This window comes from Aptenodytes patagonicus, chromosome 3 (genome assembly GCF_965638725.1).
Source record: "Aptenodytes patagonicus chromosome 3, bAptPat1.pri.cur, whole genome shotgun sequence".
Lineage (NCBI taxonomy): Eukaryota > Metazoa > Chordata > Aves > Sphenisciformes > Spheniscidae > Aptenodytes > Aptenodytes patagonicus.
Window position 1 is genome coordinate 131,666,601 of NC_134951.1, and position 13,638 is coordinate 131,680,238.

A 13,638-nucleotide genomic window follows, 5' to 3' on the forward strand; every position below is an offset into this window, starting at 1 on the left:
CAAACAGAACTAAAAATGTCTTTTATTCGTAGGTGTAAATAAAATACAACTCTTTATCTTCTGTTTCATTTAAAATAAACTGAGAATCTAAGTCACTCTATGAACTTAGCTTTATTTTACTCTGCTAGAGTATAAACTGTAAGCAAAGTTCATAGTTTTAACTTTTTGATTCTCATAATGTATTATGTTTTTGCCATGTTTCTCTTCCAACTAGGGTACAGTTCGCCACCCAATATGTAGAAGTGAAAGTCTTTACTTTTAAAGGTACTACCTGGTTCTATGGAGGGAAAATTTGGTGGTACAATATAAGCTGATACAAGGCGCGTTGAGATTACTTAGTTGTTATTTACCAATGAAAATCACTACCTCCTCCCGCCCCCCCTCCTTTTTTCCCCCTGCACAGAGACAGTGAAGAAGGCAGAGCTACGTTTTGGCTTCTTTGTTAGGTCTATTGTGCACATTGTTCCAGGGACTAGCACCAAATTGGGGGGGGTGGGGGGTGGGCGCGTCTTTTAAGCTTTAAGTGGGACTTAAATTCTTTTTATGCTTTGGGCTGGCATTCTGCATGTGGATTAAATTTTAACTTTAAAGCTTACAGTTGAAACTATTGTGCGTAGCTTGTACATGATTGCCAAATACTTTTTGCCATCTGTTAGATCACCTCCAGTTCCTCCAATAACAAAGCAAACACACAGGCTTTCAGATGCATTTTGTATATGTCACGTTTAAATTTTATCCATATTTTATGCAACTGTGCTTCAAATAAAAAGTAACTCCCACAGTATTTCCCATTCTTCTCTAATTCACATTGCCCAGATATTTTGCTTACGTTTTCAAACAAAAGTCCGCTCCAGACAGAGTCAGCAAGGAGCTATTTGTAATATAATAAATTCAATAATAGTGGTTCAAAATGGAAAGTTTCTTGACATCCCGAGTCAAGGCATTTCATGTTTCTGTGACAGCTACCTTATTTTAGCTGGAATATGATGTTCTGTTGGTTAATGTTTTGTTCTAGTAATTCAGATTTCCATCTTAAATTATTGTAGGTAATGTACATTTACATATCGTGCTAATGGCTAGTTTGATAATTACTTAATTAAGCCATCAGACAACAATGCGTTCTGAATGAAGCAAATTATTTAGCTGATCTTTTCATGAGCAACTGGAGAAAAACAATATTTTAACTTTTTCTGTAATGAAATATTTCTACTATTGAGCATTGTAATTCAATTTGTAAGCCATGACCCCTCATAAACTGTTGTTATCACTCTGATTAATAAAGAGCCAATTTGCTGTTGCAGCTTCGTCACTTGGGAAATGATGAGGTTCACATCGTCTGGTCTGAACACACCAGGAACTACCGCAGAGGCATTATACCAACAGATTTTGGAGATGTTTTAATTGTTATTTATCCAATGAAGAATCACATGTTTTTCATAGAGATAATGAAGAAACCAGAGGTATGTTTTGACTACTTTATGGGATCTATCATATGTGTTATGCAAGTGACCGACAGTTCTGTTGCTTAAATAAAGCTCAGTGTTTTAGAGTTTGGGGTTTTTTTTTCCAGCAAATATGAAATATAGTCTGTCCATCTCGGTTTAAAAGTATGCTGAGCAATGAGCTTTTATTTTAAAACTAGAATTATTAATAGCGATTGAAATGGCTACTAAATCATTTCATATTCATGCTTAGCGCTTAAAGAAATATTTCAGAATTCTCAACCCATAGGAGTTAATGTACAAAGAACAGTGTTTAAAATCATTGTGAATTTCCAATGTGAGGCAATAAAAGCAAAATAATAAAGATTTAAGTTCCTCATTTGCTATTAATTCACCCCATAAGGCTTGGTCACTGTTGTACATATGGTAGTGTGCATAACCTCACATGTTTTTGAGACCGTCATCATAGTCTGACTCGATGGGATGATGTAGGCATTGGATATCTTTATATCAAACAAAGTATTTGAGGTTTAGTGTTTGCTGTTTAAATCATTGTTATGCAACCACATTTTAGACATTTTTGGAAATAATGGATTTTTTTATTTGCAAAATGTCAGGCGTGTGTGTATGTACATCTGTGCATATGTATAAAAAGCTACTTTAATAAATGCTTGTCTGGTACATTATGGATGCAAAAATGTATATAAAATATACTTTATGAAAGTAATCGGTGTGATAAATACCATTTCCCTTATGAGGGACAATATTTGTCCAAAAGAATAAGCAGCTGTGGAAAAATGCATACAGCAGATAACATATTTACCAGCTGTATACAACATTTTTTGAGTTGTGAATGACGGAGCTATTGTATATTAACAACCAGAGGTTCGCCAGTAGACATTTCAAACTTGAAAATTTTTTGTAAGTTGAAATAGTGGGGGGGTTTCCTACACTTGATTTTGAGCTCTGCAATTTGCTTCTTGGGAATTTTAGCTTTTAATGTTCCATCAGGAAAATGAGAATTTAGCATTATGAACATGCTTGAAAATTCTATGAACCAATCGAGAAAAGCTATGTCATCTTACATATTAGTCAAAAATACCCAACGGGCAGAAAGAATAATAGCTAACTGGAAATTTAGTGTTATCCCTACATTTAAAGTACAAACCATTACAATGTAATAAAATTAATCCAGACATTTCCAGGGCAAGTGTGGCTGACCTTTTGTTCACCAGCTACTGACCCCAGGGTGAATGAAAGAGGCTTGCAGAGAGAAATGTCTGTTGTTTGGCTTCAGTCCCTGGTATTTAAATTGCATTCCCTAATCAAATGAAAAGGCTGTCCTCTCTATCAGGTTACAGAATCCATGGCAACATTTGGCCTTTTATATACATAATGTTAGCCTTTTTGTTTGCATCTAAGTAGAGACACCTGGAGCAATGTTAACATTAACCGATTTAGCATTAATAGCTTCATTATATAAGAATTTCTGATCAGATAGCTGTTACTTTTGTTATATTGCTTCAGCTTGTATTGTTTTCATTTTTTATCTCCCTGCTTGGCAACCGGGCAATGATTTGCAAATTTTTTTTGTCTTGATTAATTAAGCAATATAATTATCAGGAACCGTGATGCAGTCTTTGCTCGACAAAGCTTCTGAGAGAAGACAATAGTAAGTCTGTTAGTGTGAATGCATTCCACGCGTCACAGATGCATGAGGATATTCTGAACAATGAGACGAAAAGCTGCCTGCAAAAGAGGACAAAGAATGCCAGGCAGACTCTACACACTGCACATACCGCCAGGGACATACTGTGGGTTCCCTGGGACACAGATGCCTCGTTAGATTGCAGCTAGTCATCAGAGATTAATTCTCAGCCATTTGGTACAATAATTTACCCATTCCCCACTCTTTTAACTAGTGCTGCTTGCTATAGAGGGGAAGTCTTTGTGCTCAAAAGGTTTATTTAACCTTGCCTACTTTTACTGCGTGCAACAGAAATAATTTTTCTTTTCTTGGAAATTGTAATGAAGCAGGTGTTTGCAATGGGCTGAATATTCATTTTTGTTTCATGGATAACTTGCATTGACATTTGGAGTACTCAAGGAAAGGGGGTATTTCCCTTAACTTTTTTTTTCTTAATTGATTCCTGTCAAAGCATAATATATTTTTTGTAACCATTCAAAACACTGTTTTCCTCAAATGGGTATTTAATACCAACTTACAGAAAAGTACTGAGCGGGGACCATCTCCCTATGCATTCAGTTGGTCTCCCCCCTCAAACTCCTCGTTAAGGCAGAGCCCCCTGTACAGATGGAAGCTGACGATATGCGAGTTCCATTGACTTTAATGACCCTCAGCATGGCCGGTAGATCTGCTTGGGAATTAATAATTCCAAGCTTTGTGTCCACGCGGGCGTATGGTCCGGTTGTGTGCTCCTCGTATCGCAGCGGGCTCTGCAGACCCCGAGCCTGCCGGGGAGCAGTGAGGCCTGCTGGCTCCGCTGCTGCTGTAAGGCAGGGCAGCGACGCCTTTGCAGGTCTCCAGAGGGTTAGCCCCGCACATCGAAAAGCTGTGAACCAATTTGGGCGAATACTGCTCTTGGTTCTGGTTTCACGTGGGTTACGCTTGCTTTTCTTTGGTAATGTAAAATCAGTTGCTCTCATACAAAGCCGCTTCTATCCTTTGCGTTATTTTCTTTTTCCATCTGCCAGTGTATGCCAACTTTGGGTCATGAAAAATGTACTTTTTGACAAAACATGTGCCTAGGACACAGTTCTTGAAATAATCTGTTTGATTATTTGAAACATGCTTGAAAAAAGCATGTTTCCCAGTTTCATGAAAGTCACTCCAAAGAGTACCCACTGCACTCTTACCTCTACACTGTGGGGTCAGTTTGGGGATGCTAAGGAAAGCTCTCAGTTTTTAGGGTTCAGCTTGAATTAGCCTACTTCTCTGTTTAAAAGGAGTTTTAGAGTAAAGTATGATTTATTGGAGTTTGACTATTAAACTTTCAGAGAAAACAGTTATTTAACGTTTTGGCTTAAAATGTCAGACAGATTGGAGGTATTTTTGATAAATTTGCTGGAGAGTGCCCACTGAAAGATTTTTTTTTTTTAAATGTGAGCATATATACATATATATGTATGTATTTATATGCATACATATATAAGATGTATAAAATATACACACCTTGTCTATATTTTAAGTATATAAATACTGTAATACTGTGTTAAGAAAATCTACCACACTCGCTAGACTCCAGGTGGTTTTGAAACAGTGAAACAAAGTCCTGTAAGCAAAAATTGCTTGTCAAAAAGCCTGACAATGAATTCCCCTGTACAGTAGCATATGCAAGTGCTAATCTGACTTTAAATATCTGGTACTTGTATGTTGGTATAATTTTAATACTAGTATGTACTTAACCTCCTTATTTGTACTTAGATAAAAATATAGTTTACTTTTTTTCTCCTTTTGTCAATACTTGTGAACAGACTATGTGTTAAAAATTTCGCTTAGAAATGTTATTGCTTAAAGAGGAAAAACTTGATGCTCTAGAACGTTATCGCTTTGGTGGCATAGATTTGCTTCCTGTTACCTTTCTTTCCAACTGCCTAGATAGTAAAAAAAGGCAAAACCTCTATGGAAACATTTTACACTAATCTATTTTTTGGGGGGCGGGTAATTATTTTAAGTAAAGGAATGACAAAATAACTGTGTGAAGACAGCTGTCATTTGCAGATGTTATATTAAAACCAAATTTCTTCTGTAATTCATTGCCACTTCTAATTAGAGGAATTCCCTAGATGCAGGGGATTTATATTATTCCCTTTGTCCATTTATTGAATGACTGTCACAGTCACCCACAAGCAGTTGCAGAAGAATAATAAGAGGGTATTTATTTATGTGATAAGCCTCTATACAGATGGAAAAAAATCCATAGCTTAAATATTGATAATTGCTGCTAGCTTCTGCTTAGGGTTTTGGTTGGGGTTTTTGGGTTGTTGTTTTTTTTTTCTCCGTTTTCAGTTTGTGAAAGGGAAAGGAGTTTGACTACTTGTAAATACTAAAATTTATTATATATTTAAACATTAAAATTTTCTGGGTTTGACATGGCAAAGTCTGTTATGTATATGCAATTCCAGACATTTTTCACTTTTATAAAGTGTCTCTTTTACCTAGTATAGCCTTTATCTGAAAAGCCGTATGTCACCAAATGACATTATATGGTGGTTTCCTCTGACGGTAACCTTGAAGGAACAGCGTTTTAACACCTTGACATGCTATGCTGGGATAGACCTGTTTGTGCTTGTCCCAGCCGTGTTTAGGGGGAACTGCCTCTGAGAGGTGGTAGTTTTCTGTCATCTCTGCTTTCCACAGACCCTCATTATCTTGGATCAGCTCTTTTTTTTTTTTTTTTTTTTTCCCTTCAGTGAAGTCTGTGGAAGGAGTTTATAGAAGATTATCTGAAACAAATATTTCTTTGCAAACACTCCTGCCAATGTCGGATTCAGCCAGTGAATCAGGGTCTCCTGTTGGGATGCAAGGCAGAAAACAGCTCTTATATCTACTCAAAATGGAATATCGATTTCAAATTCATAGACGAATTTTGTTCATATGCATAACAAGCTCATGTTTACTCAGTTGAATATTCTGTGAAATGTGCATATACATGTAAAGTATACTGATGGCAACTATGGAAGATTAAAAACTTAAAAAGTTGGGGGATTAATATCACACTGGAAGTTTCAGTGTGAAAACAATGTGGTCATACTGTTTTATGGCAAAATAAGGTACTGGTCTTCTATAGTGGGTCTGATGCTTATTATTCCAAATGTCAATAATATAATGCAAGATACAGTATGTTGTGCTAGCAAGGGTACCACCCGACTGACCGTGCTAACCTGGCTGATAATGGCCCTGCAGCTACAGCCCATGGGGGTGGTTTGTTTCTGTGTTCTTCTGCTGTACTTGGAGTCTCTGTGCCGTGATCTAGAGAGGAGACCTAGAGCAAGCTAATGCTTGTAATGTAACCGAATAACTTCACTGTCTAGGGCAGGGCAGTGTGAAACTTGCCTCCTCTTGCCTCCCTGGTGCCCTTCTCAAGCAGCAGATGCCTGGCTGTGAAAATCCCCTGGGAGTCGGGCATGTTGTTTCTATTTGTGATCTTTGGAAGTTGCTCCCATGCTCTACACTAACCTTTCAGCTTCCATTGGCTCGGCTTTACATGCATTGTTTTTATTTTGGGGTCCACAGGTGCCATTTTTCGGTCCTCTCTTTGATGGAGCAATCGTGACTGCAAAGCTCCTGCCAAGCCTCATATGTGCCACGTGCATCAATGCCAGCAGAGCCGTCAAGTCGCTCATCCCGCTCTACCAGAGCTTGTATCCTTTCTTCCTGCTGGGGCAAGGGTCCTCTTGGTAGGGTTCTTACTTCTGAATGTTCCTCTGTGGAGAGGTAAGCTTTAGTGAAAGTCCTTCCCATTTGATTTTATTGGAAAAGGCCAAAGGTTCCTTCATGTCAAGCTCAATGTTTTCAGTCGTTCACACCCAGTTGCCATCCAGTGTTTTAAAAATAAGATCATAACATCACAAGAGTGTTCTCACCAGCAGCTTCAGACAGTCTCTCTGGTGGTGGACTTGGACTTAACGCTGATGCTTTGAACTGTAAGTAATGAAAATACTCAATTTTCTTTCACACTAATAGAAGTTATCTACAGTGTATATTAGGCTAACACACAGAGCTCAGTTGTATTCTTACCTTTTTCAAAGGAGTAGTCCAATTGACTTTACTCGGACTTATTACATTAATAAGACAGATGGGATTTGGCCTCAGATACAGATGTTTCAGTTCCCGAATTCCAGTTTTATTCCAGCCATGTCTGTATTTGGGCATTTTCAGAACATATTTTCTAACAGTTGCTGGAAGATAACTAGGTGGTATGCTTCTCTGTTACAGAAATTGTAGCATAGACTTTTATTGTGTGATATACAGACTAACAGCGTTATTACTGGTTTTCACTTATTCTAGGATTTTCTGATAATGCCATAACTATGCTAGAAGTGTTTTATAGCTTGTTTTGTTAACCATATCACTTATCTCAGGACCAGCACTCACTGCACTTCGTTTTCTTTGGGGAGCTTTTGATTTGAATATTTTTCGAACCATATGACTTTGAGAAAGAGTTTGTAAATGAAATGTTGTGATCTTTGAAAGAACATTGATTAATTAGTTTGAGACATATGTTTTTAAAAAACAAAATATCCTCAAAATACTGTTGTGGTTTTTTTTTTTTAAAGGCTAAATTTTATCTAGTATACTTTGCAAAAGTCATCAGAAATTAAAAGTAGCATTGTGGTTAAACAAATTTGTATTTTATTCACTTCATTGTGTACTCATTTTAAAACAAAGACAGTTAGTGGTTGTTGCGTAAGCAGCTGAATGCAATACATCAGCTGCAAAACCGTGGCAGTACTTAACAGATGATTCAAAACTTGCCAAGTTTTCCACTTTTGATGAGAGAAGTCTACCTAATTACTGAAATTCTTCTATGCAGAATTTAGCTTAATCCATCTGCTTCTATAGTGAATGTATAATAATAAAATAGCGGTGTAGTAGAATTAATATAGGTAACAGCAGTTACAAGAATGAGGAGATCCTGTTGCCTCTTACTGCTATCCCAGCACCTCACTCCCGGTCGGAGTCCTCTGATTCCCGATCCTGCTCATCTTTTGGCTCTCAACATTTTGTGAGTGAACAGCGCTCAGCAGCCTGCTGTGCTCTCCTGCTCTCCGACAGGGTGTCTCTCTGGGTCCCTCCTTGTCCCCAGGGAAACATGAGCAGCACAAATATGATAGTGCATGCCACTTCTCGGCATATGTTTGAGGTCTCGCTGAAACAGCATCTGTCCCCAGATTCTTTTCTTCCTTTTTTGTGCCTGCTTTTGCACCAACGATATCTGTAGTGAATCAGCTGCCACTTATCTGTTTGATAAATGAAAGTGAATTGAGAAACTTCTGAAACTGGACAAAGATAATATGGCGGGAAGATCCCATCAGGATGACACTGGAGTGGGAGAGAAAGCTATCCACAGCTCTTACCATAGATAATGAAACACTTTTTTCTTACGGCAAAGGTCAACAATTATTACTCTCTATAAGCACAAAGATAATACTAAAATTTTTAGTGAGCCAGAAATTGGAATGTAAATGTATAGATGTGTAAAGGTGGTGTTTGAACCTGTCCAATGCAGTAACACTGCTTTGTGGTTCCCAAAGGGTGCACAAGCAGTGAATGACTTTGCTCTGGTGTTCACTTTGCTAACTGCTACGAGGAGAACAGGGGGAAAGCAGACCCAGAAATTTGAACAGTAAATGAGAGAGTTTAGTAACTTTGTCAGACTGGAGATGCAAATAACCCAAAGGTGAAATGGCTCAAAAAATTTCAGTAGAAGGGAGAAATAAAAAGCAATAATCCTGGAAAAGTAACCCATGATGTTTGGCAGCACATTAGACGTAACCTTGCAGTTCGGGTGAGTGCAGAAAAGCTTGTGTAAGGCAGAGCTGAGGAGTGGTCTGCCACTTCTGTTTGTCACACGGGTCATGTTAAAAGTCAGCATCCATAATAAGGATTAGTAGCTAAAAATTTTCTTGATTCCAGTGTGGTTAGAAATTGATTGAACACTTCCTCTGGCGTAAATGGTTCAACGGTGACAAGGCATTGAGTCCCTGATGCTTGTGTTGGAGCAGCGGCAGGGTGTGAAATACCTGCTGGGACCCTGCTCCAACCGGAGCAGAGCCCTGATCCTCGCTCCTGCCTTACGAGGTGCGAGGGGAGTGAGCTGGTCGTGGTGCCCGCGGGAAGCACTGCCTGCGCGGGGTCGCGTGCTGGGGAGCTGGGGCAGTGTCTTGCCAGTAGTGACAGCTGAAGTCACTTGTTGGAAAGTCTGTAAACTCTGGTTACAGCTGCACTTGTCAGGGGCTTTAAGGGAAGTGTAATCAGCCACAGAGATTAATTTGCATCTCAATTAGGAAAGAGTCAGGAGGAAGCATAGGGTCTGTTGCTGGAAGGTTGTGGAAGAAATCTCATCAGGCACAAAAGGCTCCCAAGTCTCGGTGCTCCAGCGAGTGGAGGACAATATCCGAGTCCGGTTTCCATGGGGACCAGGACCGCAGAGCCGCGGGAGAATCTCACTGTGCGCTGTAATCGCTTGGTCATGATGACACAAATTCCACTGTTGTACCCAAATACATTTTTCTGTTGGAAATCTCTTTGAAAATGAGGAAGGTAACTATGGCAGACCACATCAGATTTTTTTTTGTAAATCTATTTTTTATATTTATGTAACTGTTTCTGTTTTAAGGAACTCATTAGAGCGAGAGAAATAGTCGTTAAAAAATAATTAACTATATTTAAACTTTAGTTTAGAGCCATGCTGGCTACAAGTTCTTTGTATACATCAAATGGCATGCGATGGCATTACACAGGAGCAAAACCAGGGTAGTTAACGCATAGCTCAGTTGTCTGTTGAGTGGTTAAAGCTCAGTTGTCTCTGTAGCTGCTGCAATGTTTACATGGTCATGGATGATTATACATTAGTATATGTTCAAAATAACCGTTTTTTCAGGAGTGCATTCATTCTTGGTGCAATGAAGCATTGAGACTGAGCGGCTGCAGACCATACTGATTGGTGCTCTCACCATTCTTAAGTAACTGTTGAGTGTGAGGTAATGTGTTTCAGCAGCCTCACCAGTCTGCTTTTTCAGGCAATAATTTTTATTTTAAATATGCCTGTGTATTTTATGGAAATCATAAGCAATAAGGTGGCTTAAATTATATAAGAACAAGGAAGAATAATATTTAAAGTTACTAAAATTGTTGTATAAAAACGTGTATATTTATGCAAGTTTTTGAGAGCATTAAAGCCACCTTTTTATGTGCTGGGGAAAGGAAGGAACAACTAATCTCACAGACAAATAATTATGTATCAAAACTGAAGTTCCTCTTAATTAAGCCCAGTTAAAGCAGAGGTTGCTAATTGTCAGTATTTAAGAGTAACGCGAGTCTGTAAGCAGGGTGCCTTAGGAGATGAGAGCAGGGATGAAAAACAGTGCATTCGTAATTTGGTGCTTTGGTGCAGTGCTTTGGTAATTGTATTTGGGTTGAGCAGGACCCCCTAAGCAAGGGCCTGTCCTGGCTCCAGTAATATTGAATATTTCAAAAATGGTAGGGGTGATGATATAAAACTGCATCTTTGTGCTCTCTTCCAGCTTATATTAAATTAATTGTATGCTGGAAAGGATTTTTGAACATTTGCATATTCTGGAGTCCCAGTTGCCCTAAGCTGCAGTAGTGCACATCTTTGGGAGCTGGTCTTATCTGTAAAGATAAATATGGGGCGGGGGGCAAAATGGAGTTTGTATTTAAGTCTTTATTATGGGTCTGATTTACAGCTGCTGTTTAAGCTCACAGTTTTTAAGCTCAGGTGCTAGTAAACCTCCAAATATGAAAATGTAACTAAGTCTGCAGGTGTTTGACACTTTGGTTGGTCCATAATTTAACGTTGGTCTTCAAAAAGACTTTGGGATTTGGTGATAGTGATGTCTGAGCAGAAAACTCCCCTTAGAATGCCTAGGGCAATGCAATTTTGACTACCCAGAATCCAGATTGTCTTTCAAAATGGAGTAATTTCCTTGCTCCTTGAATTAAATTGTTCTTGTTTAGAGATTTGTTAGTTGGTCTCGGGTTTTACTTATGAAATTTCATAACCAGGATGCTTACTCTTTCCTGTCTCAGATGTTTCATAATAACAGTAGAGGTAAACATCCTGGATTCTTATATCTTTTATTGTCTTGTTTAAAAAAAAAAAAAAAAACCAAAAACCAACCCAAACAAAAAGTGTAGTGCAAAATTATCTTTGCAATTAAGACAGCTGTTCTTTAAATTGCATTGGCTGAAAGATTGTACCAGACCTGGTTTGTTTTAGAAAAATGTGTAAGTGTGAGGTGGAGCAATGCTGTTTAAGCCTTTTCGCCTGCTTCTTAACTGGAAAGAAAAGCTTCTCAGAGGTTGAAAAATGGCCACAGTGATGAAGAGGAAACTTTGGTGAATTGCTGTCATGATCTGTGAAGTGGCCCCATGTACCTGAATGTAAATGCCTGTATCTCTGTGTTTCCACTCTTCTACTAAAAAAAGCTTTTTAATTGGAAAATTATTTTGATGTTATTTGTAGTATCTTACCACTTTTTTTTGTCTCCACTATTGCAAATAACTATCATACTTCCAGTCCTACCTGGTCTCAAGAAAAGTAGGAGAGATTCTGACATGTCTGAAATGTTACCGTAGCTCCTTGTTACCAGCTTTTTGTAAGCAACCTACTGGAGGGTGTAAAATGTCCCTATGTGCAAGCATCAGTTGGCTTCTTTCCTGCGGTTTTCATTGATTTCCTGTAGTCTTTGGATTATTTTCTTAGAAATTTAAGCTACATGTATCTTCCTGTGAATGAGTAAATAGGGAGTTAGTTCCTGTTGGGGTTTATTGAGAATTAACATGTTTACTGTAAAATTAACTTTTTAAGCAGTCTCACTTTTAGGCTAAATTGGTTTGGTCTTATGGAAGGAAAAGGGGTTTGTTCTTATTCTACCTGTTGATTCCTGCGTATTTTTCATACTATTCTGTAGTATCTTGGTTAGAGTACAGTGCTGCGTTACTCTACAGGGGAAGAAGAAATAACCAATGGGGTGGGCATGCAGACTCATGTCTGTCAGCCACTATTTTTGCTGTCAAAACTGTCCATTTCAGGTAACTGTGCAAGTGTTCTTGGAGATGTAATCCTAACAAATCTCTAACATAAGCTGTGCTGCTTCTGCCTTTTTCATTCATATAAACAGAATTATATACGGGCTGACCTAAATATTCTTAGTTTGGTAAGAAGAAAAAAATTACCACAGTGGCAGGTTGTGGTATTGTTTCCAAAGTTGTTTGCATCATTTGTTGTTCATTCAAAGAGAAAACCTGAAGGTAAAAGAGTTTCAAATTCTTCTTAAGTTTATCATGGATGTTCATAGTACTTTGGTGCGACGTAATGCATCTGTGCATTAGACACTGAAAGTGTCTGTGCATTAGAACAAACAAAAAAGAGCATGATGAGGATGCATACGCTTTACATAATATCTGAGCACTGGATGTCACCATTTCCCTGCTTACGATTTGCAATCCTGTTTGTGGGCCAGAAGAAAACACAGCCCTTACTTTGGAGAAGTAATTTGATACATGAATAACTCTTAAAGTTTTATCCACTGTAATGACTATGGTATGCCTACTGAACTATACCAAACAAGTAGTTCATCAGGATAAAATCAAAAGACTGTCTAAATACAAAACAAAAAAAAGATATCCATAACTTTAATTCATTATATTGCATCCAAATATTAACACATCTACTATATATTAGTATGTCATGTCTGGAATCAAGAAGATTAAGCAAAGAACATCAACTTTGAATTCTGAATTAATTCCTTTTGTTGGTTTAAACCAATTTCTGGTTAACTTAATGTAGAGTGACTGATCTGCTTACCTGCCTTATCAGAGACTAAAAAAGAATCATTTTTCCATCTTTTGCTATGATGGACTTAATTGTGTGAATGGCTGTCATATATTTTGCAGGTGCACATAATGTCAGATGCCTGAAAACACATTTTGCGTACACTTCAAAATGTACTTTGCTGAGCTTGCATTTAGAACTCTGCTTTGGTTATAAAGGGGTGTTTGATCGTACCGTGAAAATAAAATAGAAAGCCTGTTACTCTTTTTAGAGAAGGGTTCACAATTTGTTCCCTTTATTTCATCCAAAGAAGTTATGCCCTCAAGCTATATAGATAGGTGCTGTTAGAAATTACTATGAAATTCTAAAGCATGTGTCACAGGAGCTGTGACAATTTATATGACATGGCATCTGACAGTTTTCTGCCGAAGTGATCGGTTCTGGCTCGCAGGAGTGTCTTGTCTGTAGTCAGTCCTCTGCTGCTTTGTCTGCGGAGAGCAGCAGGTTTTACTTGCCGTCCTTCACTTTCCTGGCAGTTGCTGTAACCAGCCCTTGCGCAAGGGTTTGAGTTTCAGAGAGAAGTATTTGGTCCTGTCGCAGCAGTCTCTGAGGGATGCTGCTGAACGCGGCGGTGGTTGTACGGGGTGGTGTAA

The 13,638-nt window shown here is 38.3% G+C and overlaps 1 protein-coding gene across 5 annotated transcripts in view; it reads left to right on the top strand.

Moving 5' to 3' along the window:
* RALGAPA2 (Ral GTPase activating protein catalytic subunit alpha 2) overlaps positions 1-13,638 on the top strand; it is a 141,108-nt gene that overhangs the window by 82,156 nt on the left and 45,314 nt on the right. For all 5 annotated transcript variants that reach the window (XR_012995066.1, XM_076335262.1, XM_076335263.1 and 2 more), the window contains 2 exons: positions 1,302-1,460; positions 6,700-6,827. Coding sequence is in view for 4 of the 5 variants with exons in the window: in XM_076335262.1 (XP_076191377.1) it covers positions 1,302-1,460; positions 6,700-6,827 (287 nt within the window). In the remaining variant the exon portion in view is untranslated. The remainder of the gene's footprint in view (positions 1-1,301; positions 1,461-6,699; positions 6,828-13,638) is intronic.